Source organism: Monodon monoceros, unplaced genomic scaffold (genome assembly GCF_005190385.1).
Source record: "Monodon monoceros isolate NGI ecotype Baffin Bay Population unplaced genomic scaffold, NGI_Narwhal_1 Super_Scaffold_20, whole genome shotgun sequence".
In the NCBI taxonomy this organism is placed as follows: Eukaryota; Metazoa; Chordata; class Mammalia; order Artiodactyla; family Monodontidae; genus Monodon; species Monodon monoceros.
The window spans coordinates 93,399,299-93,425,242 of NW_021703777.1; the positions used below are offsets into that span (position 1 = coordinate 93,399,299).

Genomic DNA, 25,944 nt, shown 5'->3' on the forward strand with positions numbered 1-25,944 from the left:
GTGTTGCAAGAGCCCAGGCTTGTGAGCTGTGTTCAATGAAGGGAACTGAGGCCAAGGAAAAATACCAAGTCCCAACCACACAGGGCAGTTTGCTCCATGGCTAAAAGCAGGAATGGGAATCCACCGGATGGTTTCGACAGGGAGTGATGCAATCTAGTGGGCGTTGTTCAAAGATCATGCAGGCTTCTCAGCAGAGCACAGGTACAGGGAAGCAGAGTGCTGGCAGAGAGAAAGATTAGGAAGCAATCACTGCTGTCCAGGCTGGAGGTACTGGAGGCCCAGACAAGGAGTGCAGGTAGAGGGAGAGAAATGTAGGTGGACTCCATTCTAGGTTGGAAAGAAATTGCTGTTGGATTGGGGGTGTGGACGTAGGAAAAGAGCAAAGTCAAGAATATGTCCTAAAAGTTTGGGCTAAGAGAATGACAACTTGGCATTACATTATTGACATAGAAAAGAGTGGGGAGAATAGGTTTGAGATGTGGTAAAAATAGGAGTGGGTCTGGCTTTGGCCATGTTCAGTCTGAGATGCCTCTTTGGTTAACAAGGGGGGAAGTTGGTGACACAGCTGGAGCCAGGGATCTGGAGGCCAGGGAGAAGCTGGGAGCTGTGATACAGACTTAGGGGGAATCTAAGACCCCAATAAACAGATGTGTAAACTGAAAAGAGCATGGAGACCTTCGACCATCATCAAGAGAAACCTGTTATTTTCCTTCGGAGTTTTGAGATTATGCTGGATTTCTTCTATTTATCTTTGTGAACAAAAACCTTTTCCCTTTTCCCAAGGAAGAAGAGGGGAAAACACGAGTTTTCTTTTCTTGCTTCAGTCCTGGCATGGCCTTCCAATTTTGAGTGGTAACTCTAAGAATTATTCCTGTCATTTGATTCCGATGCAGTTGGGCAGGTCACAAAATTAAACTTTTGCATCTTGCAAGCTTTTCCAGAAGTGTTCTTTCATTGTCTGCTGTGTGTATGTTGGAACAGAAAATTTGTGCCTGATTTTATGGTGCACTTTTCCCAAGATATACAACTTGCTGCCTCATCACATTATCCTGCCTCTCAGGACCTCTCACACCTAGAGGGTATGATGTAATATGAGGTATGGTGCTCGCCGCCCAGAACTGTCACCAGCGAGACCCATGCTGCTAGAGTAATGCTTCGCTAGGTCATTTTCAAAGTGGGTTTGCGCAGGGTCCCAAGTATATTATTTTTTGATATGTCAGAGTGCGTGTTTCCAGGTTGGAGTCTGACAGAGGAAATTTAATTATGAAGAAAATACTCCGCCTCCTTCACACCAGAATAGTATAGATGAGAATAGGCAGTGAAACTTTGCAGCTAGAAACAAACATTCAGGAACCAAATCCCAATGTTGCCCCTTACTTGGTCTGTGACCTTGGGTATATATCTTGACCTCCTGAGGCCTCAGTTTCCCCATTTAAATTTGGATAATAAAAGTACCAACTTGATAAGGATTCTGTGATGACTAGAAAGTAATTCCTTGTGAAACTCCTAAGCACTTTCGTTGAGTCACTCATTAAATATTTAACACCCCTGCTTAACAGACATGTGAACAAAAAAGAGAATAGAAGTGTCCAACCATCATGAAAACACGATCGTGTTTCTTCAGGGTTTTGAGAATATGCTGGTTTTAATTAAACAGATATTTATTTGTTAAATGAAATAATTTAAATAATCAAGTAATTGAGTACTTATTTGTTGCATGCCTGCCAGGTGTTAGCAAATACACAGGCACGGGTAGAAATCCTGCCCTCATAAAGCTGATACCAATCCAAATGTTTAAAAAAAGTTATGATTTCATAATAGTTGCAATAAATCCAAAGCTTATTTTTGGCACCTCAACTTGTATACATTTTAGTCATTATTTTTAGATTATTGTAAATAGCATTTCTCTTTGGAATCCTCACAATTAATTAATACTTTCGTAGGTCAAGGGCAGAGATTGAAATACATGATTTTTCCAGGTGTTTGGGGTGTTTGATGTAGATTTAGCTACAGAGGCATATCTGCTGGACGCCAATTCCTGTCTCTCTGCCTGTTTTAAGAAATGTCTCTCCCAAGGCACCAGCACAGGGGAGTGAAATGTAGTAGACACTTTCTAAAAGGGAAGCCTCGAACTGTGAGTGAAACCCTGAGATGTTCTATCAAGACACATAATTTACTCTCTTAGTAACATGCCATTTTAGAATTTCTCTGTTAAAATGATAACGTTTACTGTTAAATCAAATGCAATTAAGTTGAGAATAAACAAAGTCATAGTTGAGAATGAGAGAGAAAAAAAAACAAAATAAAACTACAACCTCTGGGGGACTTCCCTGGTGGTGTAGTGGTTAAGAATCCACCTGCCAATGCAGGGGACACAGGTTCAAGCCCTGGTCTGGGAAGATCCCACATGACACAGAGCAACTAAGCCCACGTTCCACAACTACTGAGCCTGTGCTCTTAGAGCCCGCGAGCCACAACTACTGAGCCTGCGTGTCACAGCTACTGAAGCCTGCATGCTGCAACTACTGCAGGCTGTGTGCCTAGAGCCCGTGCTCCGCAACAAAGAGAAGCCACCGCAATAAGTCAAGAGTAGCCCCTGCTCGCCGCAACTAGAGCAAGCCTGCGCAAAACAGCAAAGACCCAACGCAGCCAAAGAATAAATAAATACATATAAAAAAACTACAACCTCTTGGACATGAGATTAAAAAAAATTCCATAACATTAAATAAAATGGGGGGATTTAAAATTCTCTCCCTGTGTTCATTACATGCTTGTTCAAAATTACCAGCTAGTGAGAGCAAATGATCTTACCTTATTACTTTTATTTCTGTGTCTCGATGTAGAATTCCATCGATGTGATGGAAAGCCTTGCTTTGAGCTGTCTGTTCAGGAAACAGAGCCCCAAACATTCAGTGCATTAATTGGAGATTGAAACAACTAAGAAGACAGTAGAAAGTTTGAAGAACATTTGCTCTAGACAAAGAACGTCGTAGTAAAGTGCTTATATGAGCCCAAACTCAAGAGCCAGAGTCCCAGTGTTTGAAATATCTCTGCTGCTTGTTAGCTTCATAGTCTTAAGCAGATATTTAACTCCTCTGTGCCTCAGTTTTCTCATCTATAAAATGGCATGAATAATAGGACTTAGCCCCTAGGGTCATTGTGAGGTTTCAAGGAGTTTATATTAGTCAACGGATTCAGAATGGTGGCCGGCACACGGAAATGCTATGTAACTGTTGACTACTATTATTAAATGCAGCTAATTTGGAATAAACATGGTTTGATACAAGACTCCTAGGTTTGGAGAAATGAAGGAAGCAAAAAGACCTTTGTAGTTAGAGAAAATAAAAACCTGCACCCCCTTCAGTGTGTGAGAGCCTCTAGAAAGGGAAAGCCAGGAGATTTGGCAGGAGATTATTATCTTCTGTCTCAACATATGCAAGTGACAGGCAAAGAAATTTAGGGAAAGCAAGTCTGGCCAAGTGTGCATCAGTCTTGGTCCTGGAGACACATGTTTTTTCTGCAGTGTTTTCTAAGAGAGGTCAACTGACATGTGTAAGATGGGAGTGACCACAACGGTAAGATACAAATGAATAGTGTGCTATCTATGTGTGCCTGTGTATAAGACAGTAGGGAGAGGAGATATCATTGTTTTCTAGAACCGCAAGATACTGAAGAAAGTCAATGCCCTCCTCATCTTCCCGTTTCCAGACCCCTTCATACATTCTCTCCACTTTGACCTGTTTAAGTTTATTTTCATTGAAAAAACACACTTTTCAAGAAATAGATGCTTTATGTATGGTTCATCCTTTGGAGGGGGTGTATGTGTGCCACGTGACAAGTGGTTGCCATGGTAATTTCTCATTATTGTTGAATTGAAAAATAATTACTCTGGCAAAAATCCCACATAACCTGTCAGTGCTTAAGTTAAAGATGCTGGGGGGCAACCCTGGCACCAGGATCCTGTTTTTGGTGGAGAGGGACAGAGATAGGAATGGAAGAGAATCCGAGTTGGAAGCAAAATGCTTTTGTGGATTTTTAAATATAATTAAGACTCTCTTCTGCTATTTGACCTGAGTGCATCTCTCATCCTGATATATGATTTGGCTGCCGGGGCTACTTGGGCTCACCTGTGAGATGGGACAAAGGGACCAAGGACTTTCATCACAGAAATGTATAGAGGGGATTACTTAGAGTGGAGAAGCTTTAATGGTGTTTTTACCTAATTAAGATATACGGAGAATTGTAGGCCACACCCCTCCACCCAGGTCTGGGTTCAGGCTGAGTTAATTTCGTCTTTATTTACCTGGAGGCTGCTCTCTGCTATTGTTACTTTCCAGCTTTGGGAAAAGAATCCACTTTTTACTTATTAATATTCACTAAGCACTAAATATGCACTGTTCAGGTACTAAACAACAGCCAGGATTGAAAGGAAAAGGCAAGCATGACCTCCATGAGAATCCTCGTGGCAGAGTGTATGGAGTTAGATGGCCCTCACTCCCTACCTGTGCATGCACACATTGGGGTGTTTGGTACTCAATCATTCTGTCTCATGAGCCATTTCGGAGGACCATGAAGCAACTATGCTTCCTTTCTTGTGTTGTGTCAAGAACTCATCCTGCTTTTGGTTAATGAAGTCCCTGGGATACACTCTGCCTTTAAAAGAATGATAGGAAAACTTTTATTAGTAGTGGTATTTCCATCATTGCATATTCTTTGAACTTTCAGATGCTCATCCTTCTCCTGGCAGAGCTGGACTCTGTTTTGTAATTCTGTGGATCTTGTTATTAGGTCTCACTTGGAAATATATCGCTTGGAAATGCTTAGTTTCATCTCTACCCGTTCATGTTCAGACCAGAAGTCATCAATCTGGAAGCATAGGGACCTCCTAACGGAAGAGCCAAAATATACACAAGTGCACACTCTATGCCTAGGCGTGGGCGCTTTAAATATATGCCCCAGAGAAATTCTTACACATTAACACAAAGGGACACTGCAAAGATACTTATCGCAGCATTGTTGTAATGGCAAAAAATTAGAAACTGTCTAGGGATCATTTGTAGCAAAATGCTTAAATAAAATATATTCTTTTCATCTAGTGTACTACCATGTAGCTTATATAAGGAAAGAAGAGGCCCTAATATATAAAATGGAGACGTCTCCAAAACACAATGTTGAATGAAAAAAAAAAAGTTTAAAGAAGGAGACATAGTGTATGATATCATTTAAATAAAATATTAAAAACATAAAACAGGGCTATATATGAATAGAGTTATGTATGTATATAAATATAAAAGATGGGCTAGGAAGGGCCGTATGATTTTCACGAAATGGTTGTTTATGGGAGCCTGGGGGAAGGGAGAGAAAAATACAGCAAGCTATGGAGACCCAGGACGTTTATTTTTATTTATAATTTTTAATTCCTTTTAAAAAGGAAAGAAAGATATTATTTTAATAATTGTTAATTCTGGATAATGGGCCATAGGCCTTCACCATATTATCTCTATTCTCTATTTTTAAAAATTAATAAAGTAAAACATCACTTATTTATTTACTTATTTTTAAACATCACTTACTTAAGTTACAATCAATGAAGTGTATTCACTTAACCAATGTTTCACTGAAAAGAACAAGAAAAATGCCCAAAGGTGGTTCAGTGGAATGGCAGTGTAGGTGGGAAGTAATTTCTGCATCAATATGAACTTGTCACATGCATGGTTGGTACGTCCACTGATGAAAAGTGAGGCAACAGTGACATGACAGAGAGAAGCCTCTGCTTGTACATTGCCCTGGTCCCCTAGCAACTGAGTTTAGACTTAAGGTTCCTGCAATCTTCAAGGAAGAATCTTTTTTTTTTTTTTTTTTTTTTAAAAACCAACCTTTCAATACCTAGGTGTTAAGTAGGAGTTTATTTATTTACTTATTTATTTATGTATGTATTTATTTTGGCTGTGTTGGGTCTTCGTTTCTGTGTGCGGGCTTTCTCTAGTTGCGGCAAGTGGGGGGGCCACTCTTCATCGCGGTGCGCGGGCCTCTCACTATCGCGGCCTCTCTTGTTGCGGAGCACAGGCTCCAGACGAACAGGCTCAGTAGTTGTGGCTCACGGGCCTAGTTGCTCCGCGGCATGTGGGATCTTCCCAGACCAGGGCTCGAACCCGTGTCCCCTGCATCGGCAGGCGGACTCTCAACCACTGCGCCACCAGGGAAGCCCCGAGGAAGAATCTTACTCACTGTGTGGTTACGGCCTCACCATCTGTTCTACTCCCTACTGGGTAATTTATAGGTGGGAGATCTGTTGAGGATGGAGGGATGCCTAATGCCTGGTCCTTAACCTTTAGCAGCTCATGGTCCTCTACAGCGGCCGCAAGTTTAGATAAATTTATATTGCAAGGCAGTGATTCAATTATAATATGATCCACACTCGAACAGGGGTAGAGGTATCAAGCTTTCCCAGCACAGGAGACAGGGAAAAAAGGAATCAAAGGACTGGGACTTGGTATTTGCTACACATGCCAGGCCAAAAGAACAACATATGCAAAGACAAGGAGGCAGGAAATGGTTAAAGACGGACCCTTGGTTCGACAAGGTAAGTTGCTGGGTCCTTTGGCTCCACACAGGCCAACTCCTGACCATGCTGGTCCCCAGAGCGGTTAAGAGTGGCTTTTCCCTGGATAGAATGTCTTTTCCGATATATCCACCAAATGTTGTATCTATGCTATGTGGCAGTAACTGGTGTGCACGGCCACCCCACCTACCAAAAACCTCAGGCTATTGGTTTGTTTTTAAAGGCATTTGTCATAACCTTTACCTCCAAGTCTTGAGAGGTTGATCTGGACCTGCTGGTCAGTCTCAAGGCCCTTCCTAGTTATTCTCCACATTGGTTTGACTGGAGGGGATTGCCTGCATGGAGAGTGGGCAGCAAAATCCTACCTTCCCTTCACACCTTAGGGGAAACCAGACTTAGTGAGCTCCTCTTTGGAATCCTTGCTGCGAAACAGCCTTGGAAACTTTCCTCACACAGCCTCCTACTGGTCAGCTTATTGGACTTGGCCATGTGACCTGCTCCCAAGGGAACTCCTTGTTTCTTCCATTTCTCCAATGATGGAGGCACCAAGTATGCGATCAGGAGACAGAAGTGTTAGCCTGTGGATAGATAGAACCGCAGAATCGTGACCAGTCATTTTCTGTTATATTTCCTTGGTCTCTTGCACATGTTGCCTTTGTCTGCGAGGCTCAGACCATCTAGATGACTGACATCTAGACATTGAATAATGGTGGCACTGATTTTTTATCATTGTCCACAACTCATGAGGCTGTTAGCTCAGCTCTGTGGCTGAGAACTGAGATTCCACCAGTCACACTGTAAGATCTTCTGCCAGAGATTTCGTGTTTGGTTTAGCATAGGTCTTTGTAGCTGCATTGCAGCGGCTGCCTGGACTCCTGGCCTAGTCATTAGGCAAATGTCTTCCATAAAATTGCCTCACTGATCCCAGGAACTATACCAGCCAGCCAAATGGAAGGAAGGGCTGTTCACAGGGGAGGTTTATTTTCAGAAAAACAACATGAAGGTGGGGGAAAGTGGGCAAAATCCGAAAGAACTGGAGGAGGAGATCTGTTCAAGCAAAATTTCCTCTTGCTAATTAATGCTGGCCTCTTCTTCTACTCTTGTGAATCTTTTCGTCTTCAACCTAAGGTGGAAAATCACTTTTTAAGCAGAATTATTTGGAAAAAACCTGGCCTGGTCAGTTCATCAATTGTAACAAACAAATCTGCTGCTGTGGTGAGGGCTGTTGGTAACAGGGGAGGCTATGCATGTGTACGGGCAGGGAGGGTGTGGGAATTCTCTGTACCTTCCTCTCAATTTTGCTATTTAAAAAAATAGACTGGAATTACGCAGACTTGGATGTGAACTTTAGCTTTGCCACTTTCTAGCTGTCTGATCTTTACTAAGGAGTTTAACTTTTTTGAAATTCAGATTCTCTGTTTATAAATATCTGAAGGTCAAAGGAGACCATAAGAAAAAATAATAATAGCTGCCATTTATTGAGCAACTATTATGTTCTGGGCAGTTTCTCCTTAGCCCTCACAGTCCACTGAACTGATTGTTCCCACTTTGCAAATAAGCAAATAGATGCAAACAAGTTAGGAGGCTTGACTTAGGTCATCAGCGAATAAGAGGCAGAATTCATATGTTGAAGCCAATGTAACATAGAGGTTAAGGGTATAAATTCTTCTAAGGATGCCTGCTCTGCCCCTGGGGGCAATTAGGACAGTTGTGAATATAAGATGGTTCAATTCATGGAAAAAACTTAGAAAATATTGAGTTATGGGTACTACTGTTAACCCAGGGCCCCCCAAACATGTATTCTTTCCACGATCTCCTTCCTTCAGAAAAAAGCCAAATCACGACTGGCCTGTACTTGACATTTAGTAATGTTTTCTTAAAAATACTACTTTTTAATTCCCTTTCTCCATCAGCATTTTTCCTCTCATAACTAAGGACTAATTCAAAAGCCTTATATATGTGTGTTGGGGGACAGTTGACAACTATAGCTTAAAAATAATATCCAAATTTTTTGTGTGTCAGTTTAAAAATATTGGCCAATAGACAAAGTAGGGTCGACCATCTAGAGCTCACAAAAGCTGTGTAAGTGATTTTCTTGAGTTGGGTTTTTGATGGAACGAAAAGGAATTCCAGTCTTTCATCCACTCATTCATTCTATCAGCCAAAATGTGTATATATTCTATTATGTACCTATTATGTGTCTTGCCCTGTGAAAGCACATATCACATTTTTAGTTTTGGAATGTTCTTGCAAGATTTGTGACCAAAGCCAATTGATTTTTTTTGTGTGTATAGTCAGCTGATATGACCTTCTCCTACCAAAACTGTCCTGACATTTCCTGAGACATTGACTTATCTCATGTACCATTATAGTTAGTTTGAATCAAATGTCATCCCCCCTTCTTGGGTCATCACTCCCCCTCCCCCCTTGATTTCTGCCAACACTCACTTGTCTGGGCCCCGTGGAACCTGTATGGCTGCTCATAGACAATTCTCCCACCTCCTTACAGCCTGAATCCTTTCTTTTCTCCTAGTGACTTCAGATCAGCCTGGGTTCTCCCTGGGCTTTTACCTTCCACTAGTCCATTTTCTAGCAGATGTGCTGAAAACCAGGAATTAGATGACAGGAAAATGGAGGTAGAGGAACTGATCTAGTCACTGGGCCTTGATCAATTTCCATTCAGAGTTTTCACTGTGTTGTAGACAGGTATTGTTGCCAAGTAAATGGGTTACAAATAGTTGAAGTGATTTGGAGACATGCTTGATATATAAACTTTTTTTTTTTTTGCTGTACACGGGCATCTCACTGTTGTGGCCTCTCCCGTTGCGGAGCACAGGCTCCGGACACGCAGGCTCAGAGGCCATGGCTTACGGGCCCAGCCGCTCCGCAGTATGTGGGATCTTCCCGGACCGGGGCACGAACCCGTGTCCCCTGCATCGGCAGGCGGACCCTCAACCACTGCACCACCAGGGAAGCACTATAAACATTTTTGATGTAGAGTTCTTTAGAGCATGGAATGCTTCATCCCTTAGGAACGGTGTCAAAGATGGTAGATAAAGGTAGGAAAGGGGCATTGTATTGATCTTTACTGTGTTCCAGGCACTCTTCTGGGCACGTTACAGCCATTAACTTATTGAATTTTCACATCTACCTTGCAAAATAGTTATTAATGTAACTGTTGTTGCATCTACTGTGAACATAGTTATTACTGTTGTTGTTATTATTATCATTATTGTTATCCTTAATTTCCAAGTAAGGAAACAGGGTCAGGGAGGTAAAATAAGTTGTCCAAGTTCACATAGCTGGGAAGAGGTCGTGTCAGGATGAGCCTCCTCTGAGGATTGCCCACAGGACGAATTCCACCAGTGTTGTAATACCACCTGCCCTACCGCATGGTGCCGGCCTCTTTCTGGGCGTGAGTCCTGGCATGTGGGACAGTAAGTACAGTGAGGAGCTGGAAGAGAAACCAGCCTGAGACAAAATATGCCCTTTTCCATCTCCCTTCCTTCTTTCTGAACCCTAGCCCTTGCCTTCCCAAGGACGCCAGAGAAATGAGTCGGCAGAGACCGGGGCAGATCTCAGATGTCCGAGAGTCCCAGTCCCTATATAGGAATTCTGAAAGCGTTCCCCCCACTTTCACTTTCTCTCTAATATCGTATTACATGATTAAAATATAGTTCTGGGACAATCATTCCTTGAACCAGCATTTTGACACCACACTTAATAACTATTATGGCATGAACGTGAATATTTTAAAAAGCTACATGTGAACACCAGCTCTGCTGTTTATCGGCCGAGTGGACTTGGGCAAGTTACCTTCACCACCTAATCCGTTTCTGCAGTTGTAAAACTGGGATGATAACGTGAGCAGTTCCAGCCAGTCACTGAACAGCTTTCATTGAGTAATACCATGGCCTCGTCACCGTCTGGGGCCTGGGAGATGGAGAAGCAGGCAAAACACAGCCCCTACTCACAAGAAACTGATATCGTACTGACAAGGGAAAAAAACAAAACAAAACCAAGAATCAGGGTGGTAATGACGAGCGAGTGAGAAAACGTATATAAAGTATTTAGAACAGTGTTTGGCATGTGGTAAACGCTCAATAAATGTTAACCATTATTCTTTTTCCATCCGTATAGCAATTTGAAATGAAAAAAACCCTGTGTATCCAGGCTCCCAAATAGGGTTTCTTGCCCCAGCTGCTTCTTCACTTCCAAGCCCACTGATTTTTCTAGAAGCTCTGACAGTTTCCACAGCATTCAGGCCCTGTGCCGTGGTCTCAGGTGTGGAGCGAGGCTGTCTGTTTGATGCTCAGTCGGCTGCGCCCTGCCAGTGGGTTTGAGCCCTTTGAGGGTAGAGACCAATCTCTTATCCTGCTGTGTATTCCGAGGGCCTGCATGTAATAAGTGCTCAATAAACATTTGTTTCTGAAGGGAGATGGGAGGGGGGTAGTTTGTATGTGGAGTCATGATATACCCCTGGATGGTTTTATATTTACTGTATTCTACTAAGAAAAGTGTTGGCTTTTGGTATGGCGATTGGGAGGAGGCCAGAGAAAAAGAGACAAGGACATTCATTTGTCTAAGCTTCTTCTTTTCTGAAAAGAGGAACAGCATCATTCTTCAGTGGCCCCTTATTTATTCCCGTTGGGACTGAAGGCTTGTTCCCAAGGCCTGCCAGTGACAACAACTTAATGTTGTCATAAGCAGAACAACTTAATGGGAGGAAGAGAGGCTGGTGAGACGTTGGCGGGGGCCCCAGGGTGGGGGCCTTTAAGAGAGGAGCAGTGAGCCCCTCTGTGTCCTTCTGCCATCTGACAGGCAGCTGGGAAACATCTTGCCCTGAAATCTGGCGCTAACCAACAATTCTCTGTAAAAAGATTGTGCTTAAGAATTTGAGGGTAAATCGAGCACTATACAGAGAATGAGGCCCAGGTATGATTCCCCCTTTTAAATGTAACACTTTGTATAACCCTCCTAATTCCCTGTTAGAGGAGGCCCTTCCCCTGCCCTTGAAGCTTAGCAATGATTTTAATGGCCTTCAACTGGGCCAATTTCAAATTATTTTCTGGATGAGCAAGGGAAACATTCAACCCAAGACAAACAAACAGAGTTCATGTGGATGGTTTGCATTCTGCTGAACTATTCTGTTTTTAATAACTGATTTAATAACGAGCAAGTGATTGCCTATAATCTTAAACCAATCCTCAAGAACAATCCATATGCATGTGATGGTTGCTTGTGCACAAACTCATCTTTCTACATAAATCCGTGTAGCAATACCTGTATCTTTTATAGGAATATTTGCATAGAGGAAGGCTACAAGCCACACACAACTTTTTTTTTTGAATAAATTATTGTTAAAAAATGTACTCTCCTTAACCTGGTTGTAATATTGTGCTTTCTGTTTGTAAAATCGGACTCCTAAATGAGCAAAGAGAAAGAGAGAGAGAAAAAGCTGAATGCATTTTACATTAAAAACAAAACTTTTTCTTAAAAAATGTCACATTGTGCTCCAGAATATGTTTATTAAATCTCCCCAAATATGTCCTCGAGAATTAATTTTCATTTGCTTTGCATTAACTCATTTATTGAATTGGAATTCAGTCCTCATTCGAGGCAATTAATTTGAAGAGTGACCACACGCCTGCCCACACCTCTTCCAGAACACCCACATACATATGCTAAGTCCCAAGCCACCGATGACTGGATTTTTCGGCCTTTTTCCCTTTGCTTTCCCCCTTTGAGATATTTTTCCACTCTTGCCTGTTAAATAAATGATCTGTCTTTTTGCAGGATAGCGACAACCTCTGGTGGGATGCGTTTGCCACCGAGTTTTTTGAAGATGACGCCACATTAACCCTTTCCTTTTGTTTGGAAGATGGACCAAAGCGATACAGTAAGAAAGAAGTTTATTTTCTCTAATATTCCCTCTTTTTGCGCCCGTAAGAAAACCACAGGGGTCTTCAGAGAATAATACAGTGCTGACAGGCTGACAATAATCCCGGCCTCCTGCCTCTGATCAAGGCACGGTCACCGGGTGGCAGCCCGACTCGGCAGCAAGAGATTTCCTTCGAGGCTTAGGATGTTGGGGCATTTGCCAGTTTAGAGAGCGAGGCAAATGTGAACCAAGCCCCCCAATGATAAGTGGTAGCTGAATTGTGGAGACTTGCCGTCCATCTCTTCCTTGCGACCCTTCTTTATGCTTGACAACACTTCACACCCAACGCTCTGCTTCTGAAGTTCCCTTTAAAAATATATCCTCACAATCACTGTATCAGCTATATCCTTCTAATTCCCTCTTATCAATTATCTCAGGTATTTATTTGACAAGTGCTATGTTTTCTTGGGGGCGGGGGAGGCCACAGCTGCTTTGAACACACACTTTGGGATTCGCGTCGACAGAATTTATAGTTCCTTGTCTTTCTGGCGAGTGATAACTCTGTAAAGATCCTCAAATTACAGCCTGTGGCACCTTGGGTAACAGCTGATCTGTCCTGATTAGGTTCAGCCAACTTGTCAGAGATCAGATTTGCTAGTTGTGCTGTAAGACTGAGAGGCATAAATACGTCAGCACAAAGACAATTAATGTCCAGTTAGATCAGAGAGAGATGCGTTTTCAGAAATCAGCGTTGCACACGTGAAGGGATCTGTCTGTCAGAGGGTAAAACATCCCAAATGTGTCAAACACGGAGCTGATGATGGGACCAACCACAGTATGTGCAGATGAGTCGGTCCAGAGCATTGAGTAAATGATGGGTAATAGCACTCTTGATATACACAATGAAAAGATCTGATTGTTGCTAAATGTATTTCAAAGCCACTAGAGTACAACCAGTGCTTTTTTTTTTTTTTTCCTTAATTTTACAGGACTTTAGATAACTTAGTATTTGGATCTATTGTATGATGAGTTGATTAATTGTGCTAATAAATAGATGGTGATTTTGCAAAAGTGGCGAACCGTGGAAAGCAGGACAGCTTGCTTAATTGAAACTCATTGCCGGAAGCATCTCTTTAGATTTGTATATTGTGGGCTTTCAGAGGCTGGGACATTTTTAATAAATATTTTGGGTGAGAGGGGCAGCTAGTGTGCCAGACAAGGCTTTTCCAGAATGTCTTTACATTCAACATAATGACACCTGTTGCAAGCACTGGCAAGCCCACTTCATCGGGGGTCCTGATAAGTTCACTCGCTTTCTGTGTGTGGGTGCTCCCAAGCAGCCTCACACCCTACAGAGTGGGAGAGTCGGGTACAGAAGCTGCCGTTTCAGAATTCCCTAGGAGATAAATGAACTTGGCAATCGAACAATTACTCTCTCCCCAAAAGCCTGCCGGATCAATGGTGAATAATGTCGAACCAAGCAGTCATCCATCCTCTGAGTCTTCTTATTTTTTTCTGAGACATAAGCTCAGATAACTTCAAGTTATCATTGTTTTATGTTCCTGTGCTGTGTGTGTGTGTGCGTGTGCGTGTGTGTGTGTGTGTGTGTGTGTGTGAATCCGTCAGGGTCTGCTCAGGGAACTAGAATTACTAATAAAACAGATTCTCAATCTTCCTTCTGTCCACCCCTGACCCCAACATCATTTGGGGGTGAGGCATGATCAGTGCTTGTTAAGATCTCATATTCATGTACAGGAGTAAATGCCTGACTACGAGCCATTGTTGCCCAGGTTTCTTTGTTTCTCTGAACCAAAATATTTCCCGAGCGGCGAAGAGAAACAAAGATGATCGACAGTCTGGAGCCCAGTCTCACCAGCTGCTTTGCTGACAGCCTGGTGATGTGCACACGCTGCTGATGTGCGGGCAAGTGACAGTTGATTGACAGCCTAGGACCGGGAGATAGGGAGGATGAAGGATGCTTAGAACGCCTGACGCGCTTGCTGTTTATGCAGCGCTCCAAGCATCTCGCGGCCACCTTAACCCATTCACGGTCCAGGCACACTGTGCCGGGTGGACAGGGAAAACACATGTTGGCCCTGGGCTGGGGCTGCAGCACTTCCTGGAGACCTTGCGGGGAGCTGAGAGCTTTGCATTTCTGAGGAAGAAAATAGGACTTGGCTATTACATTTGTGTATGTAAAACATTTCCCCATATTGCTTTCATTCTAGGTACCAAGAAGTATTCTAGATGAGGTTTACTTAATCCTTACTAGAAAAATCTTTTCCTTCTCCCTCCCCATGTCTACTTTTTCAGAGGGTTCCTCTGGCTCTAAGAGATCTTATCTCTAAGCTGCCGTAAATCATGTAATATGTGTTTACTTGTTTATTTGTTGTCTGTCACCCCCTATTAGAGTGTTATCTCCCTGTGCACAGGGGCTTTGTTTTATTTATTGCTGAATTCTCAGATTAATACAGAAACCTGCACAACATAGGTACCCAATAAATATTCATTGAATGAATGATTGAATGAATGAATGGACATTTGGGGAAAAGTTTATATCCCAAACAGAATGCTGGCAAAACAATCCCTATACCGACATCCTTGGACTTACTTAAATGGGAAGAACTCAGTCCAAAGTGCTCTGTTGGTGTTTTCAAATAAGCTCTAGGATATGGTTGGATCTGTTTTAAGTTGCAGGGGTAGGGGGGACTCAACATATAATAATTCAGGAAATAATTATGTTGGGGAGATATATTACTCTTCCTTTCAGAAAGCTCTTCTGTATCAATCTGATTGCTCTACCCACCCCAGTCCTTACTCTCCTGATGGGAGTGGGCCCCCTCCTCAGGCGGGATATGATTGGGATTGCCGATGGAGACTACTGATGTCTTCCTAGAAGACCGGGGTGAGGTTTCTGTGGAGAGAGGCCAGACAGACAAGGTTACTGGACCATGTAGCAACTGGGATGTGTGTCCCTAAGGCCATGTGCCTGGCCCTGCCTTGTGGGGCTTCATGAAGTGTTCCCCCAGCATCTGGAGAAGCCAACAGTCCAGGGAAGTGGTTTCTGCTTGGGTTAGGTGGAATCTCAAGTGGGGAAGAGGGCCAGGGGTAAGAGATTCCCTCTTGATCAGCTGGTCTGTGGTTAAAGACCAGTAGAGCTGAAAGTGTCTTTCTGGAAATGGACCCTTCCTTGGTCCACAGAGCCCCAGCTGGTGAGTTATTAGACCTCAGGTTGACCGACTCCAGAGTCAGAGATGGGGCACCCCCACCCCCCGCCATCCTATCCCTACACCTCCCACAGCTAAGAGGAAAGAAATGGATTCGTCAATTCACACATTCCAAGGAACATAAGTCACAAATAATTACTGTCTTATTTGATAGAGAGGGCAAGGCAAGAAGAGGAATGGGGTCTCAGCCCTCTGCACACTTACTTTGCGATTCTGAGTCCAGCGTGCTGTATGATCTTCCTTCCGCATCTTATACAGAAGCAACCGTTCTTAGGTTGCTTGCTCACCATTAGCTTCCAGCGAGGATTGATTTTCCTCTGCTCCTTTTCTGGGCGTGTAGTGGAATTGTGCTCCACAGTCTCCACGCTCCTGATGACCAGCACAGAACCTTTTGGGTAAAGGTACTGGTAACCGCCTCAGGAAACCTAGGCCATGTCCAGGGCCACACTGGCCATGCTTTTCATCTATCGGAAATACATGTTCCCAATTCATTCAGGAAATATTTCTTTGCTGGGAAAGATACATGGAGAGAGTCCTTCTGGGACTTCCCTGGTGGCACAGTGGTTAAGAATCTGCCTGCCAATGCAGGCAACACGGGTTTGATTCCTGGTCCAGGAAAATTCCCACATGCCGCGGAGCAACTAAGCCTGTGTGCCACAACTACTGAGCCTGCGCTTTAGAGCCCGTGAGCCACAACTACTGAGCCCATGTGCCACAACTACTGAAGCCCACGCACTCTAGGGTCCGCGTGCCACAGCTATTGAGCCCACGTGCTGCAACTACTAAAGCCGCGCACCTAGAGCCTGTGCTCCTCAACAAGAGAAGCCACCACAGTGAGAAGCCCGCACACCGCAATGAAGAGTAGCCCCCGCTGTCCTCCACTAGAGAAAGGCCTTGTGCAGCAATGAAAACCCAACGCAGCCAAAAGAAAAAGAGAACGTTCTCCTGTGTCCCATGGCGTTGGAGAGGCTGGGAGGCTAATCAATATAGTAGAAAGCTCACAAGAGTTCAGTGTGAACATTCCTGTGTCTTAACCTGTGCTTGTATCGGTAAACAGAGCCTCCATTTCCTTATCTGTAAAATGGCCATAAGAGTACCATCACTGGCTTGCAGTGAAAATTAAATGAGATAATATAATCAAAGAACCGCAGAGCATTTGAAGAATGTGGTAGTCAGCGTTGACTATTATTATTGATAACAATGCGCGACATTGGCATCACTACAGCTTCTGTGCATTGAAGAAGCTTGCCATTGGCAAGTGCTTATCAAGTACGTAGAGCTTGCTGGGCAGCGGAGAGCCTACAGACCCTTCTGATGGGCAATTCCTGCTGAACTGCAACATTGAAGAAATCACCCTCTCCCAGGCTTTCAACTGCAGAAACCCGCTGTCATCACCGGTAAGTGATGTGCGAAAGGAAGGGAAGGGCAGTTGAGAATGTGTGGGTTCTGTGCTTTGGGGGTTAAAGACTCCAAACACTAAACTATGTCCAGGTTGGTCTTGCTTTGGAAATTGGGGTGGGGGGGGAGTTGACATAAATACTAAAATGCCATCTTATTTGGGGGCACTTCCTATTGGCTCTTTTTAAGGGAAAGGTGTGTGGTTCAGGCAGAAATTCCTGGTTCTGAAACCTCGGTTCAAACCCAGCTTTGTCTTTTGCCGCCTCAGTGATTTGGCCTAAGTCACATTCTAAGCATCCGAGGCCTCATCTGCAAAGTGAGGGTTTGATGAGATGACACGTAAATTTCTTAGCAGAGTTTCCAGTGCCTGGAAAATGCTCCATAAATAGCTGTCGTTATTCAATTGAATTCCAATGAGCATACCTCAGCCTCTAGATTGAGATCCAGGACAACTCAGATACAATCATCACTAATCCTTTAAATATTGTTTGTAATTTGAGGGTGATGGGTCCCGGTAATCTCCCGTCTGACAACTGTTATTTCGTCTTGAGTTTCACATTCTTTCTGGGGTAAGGGTTTCTGGCAGAACTACACACCTTTATAGTCACATGAGCCAAAGACTATTCTTGTTTCCTCTGTGACTGCTGGGGGTTCATTTCACTGTCCAAAAGCAGAAAGTTGTTTTGGGATATGTCATTGCTCTCCAAGATGTTTTCTTCTGCTTTCCTTAGTCATCGCGTCCCATTAGATATTTGAAGGGCTGCACATCAGCCCCTCTGTGGAGCCGTTTCTTCACAAGATGCTTATCTTTTACATTTTCTCTCCTATTTCCCTTTTTTCTGAAAGCTCTGATAGCACTGCAATATTGACAGAGTTCTTCAATTTTGTCTTGTAATATGTGTTTTTATGTGTGGTATATTTGGATGTGTCCCCCTAAGGAAGAGAAATTCTACAAAGCCCAAGTAACTTGACTATCTCTGGTTCCTTTTTTTTTTTTTTTTTCCTGTCTTTTTATTGGTTCACCTTGTCCAGCTGTGTTTTTATGGTGCTTGCTATATAGGAATTCTGAAAGCACTTTCTCCCCACTTTCTCTTTCTCTCTAATATCATAGTACATGATTAGAAATATATTTCTGGGAAAATCATTCCTTGAATCAGCATTTTGACACCACGCTTAATAACTATTATGGCGTGAACGTGGGTATTTTTAAAAGCTACATGTGAAGAGCGTGCACTACAGCACACAGGGAGGAGGATTTACAAGGCCAGAATCTGCGCCTATGTCTTTTCTATGGATAACACCTCTAAAAAGTCCACCTGAGATCTGGAAATGTACGGGTTTGTGCGGCCAGTGTTTAAAAACCCTTAGCTCCCTCAAGAGACATGTGCCAATTAGTCCAGGGGCTCTTCCTCTATAAAGTAACTTTGTTCCTCTGAAAAGTTTGCATTCCTTTTCTTTTATTCATTTATGGAGGTAGAGATCAAAATCACAGACTCTGGATCCCTTTGAGCCTCTGCTTCACCAGAGCTGTGCGAAGTTAGGCCTATGACTTGATGCTGGGCATCCTGCCTAGATTTTCTTAACCTCAGTTTCTTTATACATAATGTCTAGGTGATAACAATGCCAACATCATAAGACACTTGTGAAGATTAAATAAGGTTAAGTAACATGTACCTTAGCTTAGTGCTATCTGGGAAAAACACACAATAAATATTTATTGCTTGAATAAATGAATGGATGAATGAATGAGTAAGAGAATGAGTTAAACCTATGATATGCCAGTCACTTGGAATTAAAATAGAGGATAGTTTCCATTACTTGTTCCATCATTTAGCGCATAGAAGGAAAATCTCTGGCTTTGGGCAAAGCCAGATCAGACTTGTCTTCCTTCTATAGGGAAATCTTAACAATTTAATGACCAACTGGAAGAAAACTTGACATTATGGAAGATGATGACTTAAACAAGTCCCAAACTATTACAGTTGTGACACCTGTCTAACAGAGGGTGACGTTTCCATCCCCTATTTTGCTCAGAGAGCTAGGAGCTACTGAATACTTCTCAAGCGCCAGGCACTGTGTTGGCAACATTGGGCTCTATGTCTTGTTGACTGAGGACCAGATGAAAGGAAATGAACTGTGGTTGCATTCAAAATTAATCACAGAGAAAATAATGCACCTCCTCAGCGTAGTCCTTGATGGTTAGTTACTGGATGAGTGTGGCATTTTTGTTACATAATGACATAGATGTCTTTGTCTCAGATGACTCTGGAAAATGCTTTCCTTTGCATGAGCTGCACTAAATGATTTCTAGAAAGCTCTGGTCTTTGAAATTGTGATTTTAGTGAGTGACCCTTCTCAACAGAATTCTTCATTAGGCTGGCAAGATCTGGAGTAAATTAAGTTAGGACTAAAGCAGACATTCATTTGAAGTTCATTTTTTCCTTCAGTCATTCATTGATTCATGCATTTAGAATGCACTGAATTCTTGCTTTTTGCCAGACATTGAGAGGGATAGATAGTCTTGAGAGGAAGGAAGTTCATCACCAATTTTTTCGTTTACTTTTAATTTCATTTTAATACAAACTCTTACCTTAAATTAACATAATCAACTAAGTAACTCAAAAAGAAAATATTCTTGTAATATTAATTCAAAATCTGGGATTAGTTATAAAAAAGACTTGAGAGAAAGCCTACAGCTGATGGATGAACTAACTGACTTCTGAAGGGAAAAAGGAGCCTGAATCTCTTCCCATTTGTGGTTTCAAATTGATGATATCAAGTGTTGCAAATTGGCCATGACAATAGATTGAGCAGACATCTCATTCACTCATCTGCTAATAAATACCACACGAATAATCACATGAGATAATGGACAGAAAAGTGCGTTGAATAAATGTAAAATGCTATACAAGTTGAAGGTATAATTATCATCATATTTATAATTGATCTTTAGGATTTGGTGACTTTATTTTCCCTTTATATGTCAAGCTGTTAAGAAATCTGGGAGGATTGTTGGATCTTTTCTCATGGGGATAAAATTCATTGTCAAATATGCAGGCTTGAGAAAGTCAGACCTATTCTCAAGAGCTTGGTTGGGAGGTCTGAATGAGGTGCTAGCCAGGAAATGGACATCATGTCCATTTTTGAGACTCTGTGTGACTATGATATCTGTGGGGTCCTGGCATGTACATTTCCTGACTCTTGGTTTCATGGGGTATATTCCTACTCTCATTCCCTATGGTTCTCAAATCAAGAAGGCACTACCTCATAGTGGGTAACGGGATGAATGTGGCCAACTTTTCATTATCACAATGATAGGTAATGCTACTGGCATTTATTGTCTGGGGGCTGGAGAAGATAAATGTTCTGCTCAACAAAAAAACTACTGAGAAACATCTTACCTGACCCTCTTTACATCCAATTTACTCATCATCTTGAAGGTAGGGTTGCTAGATAAAATGTAAGTATACAAATGCAATACTTGGGACATATACTACAAAATTATTTATCTAAAATTCTAAGTTAACTGGACATCTTGTGTCTTTCTTTCTTAAAGCTGGCAGCCCTACTTGAAGGACCCCAGTTCACACTCAAATAGGAAATCTTGATAACTCCAGAGCAGCTACAATGGAGTGTGAACATGATACATTATATGGAAAAAACTCTTAAGAGATTTACCTGGTCCTGTTGTGCACATGAGTCTTGCCTCTGCTTACATTCAGCAGCTGGACTCATGAGTCCCACATAAAGGATAAAATACCTCATTGGGGCGGGGGAGAGGTGTAGGCTAAAGCCTGCCTGAATTTAAATCCAAAGTTCATATTGCAGGCCCTCCACAGTTGACTATGCCACACTTGGGCAGGTGCTGAGCACACATGAGTGTGTAATATCATCTCCCTTAAAGGAGCTTACAGTTTAACAAGGGAGATAGACAATTAACTCTAATGCAACAGCATCCACAGTGAAAGAGTAGGGCAAAGAAAGTACTGTGGGATATAAAGAAGGTGATCAAATCTGCTTCCAGGAGAAAAAGACTAGACTGGTGAAGACTTCTTTCTAACCTAAAACCCTTTTGTTCCTTAAAGCCATGACAGAAAACACCCTACCTCAGTACTTTGCAGATATAAGATGTTCAGTAAATATCTGTGAACTGAATAAATGATGCAGCATTGGTATATAGTATAAATATGACCCGAAGGAACTGATTATTTAGCCCACAGGCACATTACTGAACATACGGTTTTTCCCATGTTTCAGTAATTTTCCACCATCACAATCTCCAGTTGTAGCAACACATTTTGTGTTATAGAGTAACAGAAATGTCACAGAGCAACTTGGAAATTTGTCCACAAACAGAACCAAGACTGAGACTTACATTTAAATACCAAATCAAAATCACATCTACCCAACCTACAATACTAGGACTGATGGTTTTGTTTTGTTTTTTCTTTAATGCTTTGGGCCATGGGTTAGTAGAGTATTTCACTACATAGCCTGCCAATTTTCCTGGTAAGTACAATTGTGTCATTAAATCTCATAGAATAAGCAGTCTTCAGCAACCATACATAAATCTTCTTATTGAACGGATCTTATTGGACATAATTTCATTTGAAATATCTATGTATTTATTTAACCTTTCTCAAGGACTTTCCATATGTCATCTTCTGTGCCCTGGTGATAAGAAGATGAATGAGCAAAATCTCTTGTCTTGGAGGAGCTAAAGGTCTAGTGAGCTATTGTTTCTAGGACTTGACTAGTAGCAGATCTTAGCCAGATTTTTTCTTATTGATGCTCTCTGCCTCTGTTTATAAACCTGTTGTTAATAATGCTCACCACCACATTTTGAGATTCTATATCCAAATGTAAGATTGATATCATTTTTAACATAAAACATTTTGAAAAATCAGCGTTAAGTTGAGATGTATGCAGTATTTCCTTTGTACAGTATTGGTTTGTGAAATTCTTGTTTCGCGGCATGAGCTGATTGAAGCATCCTCCCCACACGCCTATGTTTAGTTTAATCTTCACTTTTGCTTTATGTTTTCAGGTTGTGAATGCAGCTTATTTATGCATATGGGGTAAAATAAAGCATTTGTTGAAGTCAAGTTAAATTAGCCTTCTTCTACAACTATATTAATCAATGTTCATGTGGATTTCATTAAGAATATAGAGGCTTGGTGACAAAATCACCCGTTAGGGTGTGTTTCATTATTTACTGTTTAATCAAGGTGGTTGAATTGGAGTATTTGAACTCAGGAGCTTGCAGAACTTGGTACCTTCATATACTTTACTTTTATTATTCATTCCAAGAGAATCAGCTTCACCCAACCATTATAATGTGCTTATTTACTTTTATGAGGTTGGTCCTATCCCAATTAGTGCTACCTTTAATATATTCTTTGATGAGAACTTCCCTGATGCAACATTATCTTTGGCTTTTCAATAAGTCAGGAGGACTTGAAATTGACAACAACTGACACTAATAATCACTCTGAAGATCTGTTGAAGGAAGAAGTAAGGTCACCTAGGAGCATGGTAATAAAGCCATTCCCTTTTTACGAGACAATTTCTCCATATTATCTAGAGCAAACAGAGCATTACATTATTTTTACAGACTTTTCTAAAAATACATGTGTCTTACTTAGTCCTGCCTTTGAATTATATGATTTGCAATTTGTTTGTTGTTTTTTTTACTTTAAAAAATACATCATTTTGCTATGCCAGAATGGGTTAGTTACACTGAGAACAATGAAGAGGTAAGAGTTCTTCCAGAATCTAATTATGAGGTAAGCCTAGTCAGTAATGCTTGGGAAGGTATTTCCCATGTTACTCTCATATTCCAGATAAAAAGCAACCACTTAAGATGTTCTCAGTAAAAGACAATTTGTGTGTTGTTTCAGAATTAATGCAAGCTTTGAATATATTCCAAAAACTGAAGTTAGTTACCTGAGAGGTGTATTTGTCCAGGTAAAATTTCCCCTGGAAATGTTTGTCGTGTCATATATGTGAAGGAGTGCTAGCATTTGATAAAGTCAGCGACACTGTTCAGTTTTCAACTGAGGCATTTAGGACAGTTCAACTTTCAGGCTTTAAAAAAAGTTAATTATAATCAACTTTTTTAAGGTTGCCTGCATAAAATAATGTTCCCATGCTTCTTTGCTTCTCTTCAATGGGACCATAAGAGAAATGATAAACGGTGTTTGACTGATTATGTAAATAAACTGCTAATTATATCCTTTATAGTTCTCCACACCTCTAGACACTGTACCTGAATGTATTTCCTATAAAATGCTTTAGTACTTAGTCCTCTATTATTTTTTTTAAAGATGGACCCAAAATCAGTAATTATGAGCATTATTATTCAGGTTCACAGCAGTGCGGCTGCTATTCTTCACTTGATAATTACCTTGTTAACTAATGTCAGATCAGCACCATGCCTTAGTTAAGAAAATGGTCTACGAGCCCCGTGCAAGCAGGCCCAGCTGTGAAAATATTAAAAGGTTTATTAAGCCCAGACACCTCTTCAGCATTGCCTCACTGACATTAGTTACGGAAGTTCTAAGAAGTTGCATATTTCTCATTAGATGTTCGTAATATCTTTCCTGAGGTGCCATGCATCTCTTGACAGTTGGTGCTTCCATTGTATTCTCCCCATTCTCAGCTCTGGGCTTTGTTGCCAACTGGGCACTGTTTAATTGGCATGATCTCCACTCAGAGCCTCCAGGAAGCACAGGGAAGAAGACCCATCCCTAGGGAAACGAGGAAGGCCTATGAGACTGTTTCTCTTCCTACTTTCGCTGGTTTTGAATTCCAGTTTTATTTATTACTTCTTTCCCTTTGGAAAGGAAAAAAAAAAAATCAAGATCCTCCACTATTAGCTGTGGTTTTGTCTAAAAAAAGACACAGTTACAGATTCCAATTTTTAGGCCAAAATAAGTAATTCTTTCTATGATCTTCTAATTTGCAAAGAAGTCAGATTCTTAGTGGATTCTTGTCTTGGTATTTTTCGAATGTGTCCAACAGTAACCTCTTGGATTGGTTAATGAGTTTAAATGACAAACATTCTGATAATGCTTTGCAGTTATAAAATCCTTTCACAAATCAGGACCATCTGTAAGCTCGTGGAGGGAGAGGAGAGGCCTTATTCTTCTCTGGAGCCTCAGTGCTTGCCACTGTAAGGGACGAAGAGGGGACCCATGGTTAATATTTGCTGAGCAGGATTGGGTGGCAGTATCTCATTCCATCCTTGCTATGAGCCCAGAGCAGGTATTATATTGACCATTTGTACTGTAGAGATGAAGAAAGTGAGGCTCAGATCTCAGAGACTCAGGACTCAACTCTTCTGCCTTCAATACCCATATTGTGGCCCCTTTATCATCCCATTTACCAGCATCTTTTTTAAACAGTAGAGAATCTTTAAATTTTACCTGTTTGGATACGAAAAAAAATCTAACCTCTTGCTCTAAATTCTGGAGCCTTTCTCCCTTCTCTCCTCATCCAATCCTCCCTGAAATAGCACAAGTTAAGGAGAATTAGTTCTTAATGGCGAATATGTATCCCCAGCATATTTTTCTCTTCAAGTTATGTGCAGATCACTTCAATCCTTCCAACATTGCTGCCTCAAAGCTGACATTTATAAATTTTCTTTTTCAACGCAGTATGGGATCCTCCATATGTCTTCCGCAATAATTATCTATGTTTTCAGGGAATCTAAAGATTTATTTCCTTCCAAGTCCTTGTTGCTGGCATTTTCTCCAAGCCTCCAAAACTGCCAAGAGATGAACTTCAATTTAGAGGAACTGTTACATTTGTCATTGTGAATTTGCTAAACTTTGGATAAATTTGAAGATTTATGCTTATTCCCAAGGGGGCCCTGAGACTATCTTTGAAGCTCAGAAAGTTCATGCTTGACTTCCTTTCTGCTGTTCTAAGTAAACAAGTCCTTAAATCTGTGCAGTCTCCCTGCCTGGGCTCTGGGTCTCTGTCATTGTCTAAACCTGGACACATTTGTACTGCCAGCAACTCAGATGTGACTCACTTCTAGGTGTGGGGAAGGAGTCTTTTCTTGGGCTCGTGCTGTGGAAATCACACTCCATCTATATCTCTAGGATGATCCAATCAGAAAGGACCTTTCAGGGCTTCCCTGGTGGCGCAGTGGTTAAGAGTCCGCCTGCCGATGCAGGGGACACGGGTTCGCGCCCCAGTCCGGGAAGAACCTACATGCTGCGGAGCGGCTGGGCCCGTGAGCCATGGCCGCTGAGCCTGTGCGTCCGGAGCCTGTGCTCCGCAACGGGAGAGGCCACAACAGTGAGAGGCCGGCATGCTGCAAAAAAAAAAAAAAAAAAAAAGAGAGAGGACCTTTCAGTAACCCCTCACTTTAATAGCCCGGGCCTGTGAGACAGACAACCTTCAAATTATGACCTTGTCCTGCGGTAACCGCATGACCTTGGTTGTTACACCCAATCTCTCTGAGCTTCACTGTTTTCAGCTATAAAATGAGCATAAAGTCTCTCTGGCCATGGTAGGATGGTATTTATAAATAATACACATACAGTCCATGATACATGAGAGTTTATCAACAAGTAGTAGCTATTTTAATAGTTATTTATAGATAACATACCAAGAAGTTGAGTTGGCTTTGACTTGTTCAAGGCAATTGGCTAGATTGTGATAGAGCCAGGATTGAATTCATGTCTCTTGATTCTTTATAAAACATAAGACTCCACTTAGTGACTAGCTAACAGTTCTATACTCCTTTTTTTTATTGAACAGAGTCTAGAAGTAACATGGTTTATAGGGACCATATATGATTTAATTTTGATCTTTGGATCATCTTCAAAATCAGAGTCAAGTGCAATAGGAAATGTCACTAAATT

The 25,944-nt window shown here is 41.8% G+C and overlaps 1 protein-coding gene across 7 annotated transcripts in view; it reads left to right on the plus strand.

Annotated features, from left to right (window-relative positions):
• LDB2 (LIM domain binding 2) overlaps positions 1-25,944 on the plus strand; it is a 380,819-nt gene that overhangs the window by 127,326 nt on the left and 227,549 nt on the right. For all 7 annotated transcript variants that reach the window (XM_029235408.1, XM_029235409.1, XM_029235411.1 and 4 more), the window contains exon 2: positions 12,359-12,461. In XM_029235408.1, coding sequence (XP_029091241.1) covers positions 12,359-12,461 — 103 coding nt within the window. The remainder of the gene's footprint in view (positions 1-12,358; positions 12,462-25,944) is intronic.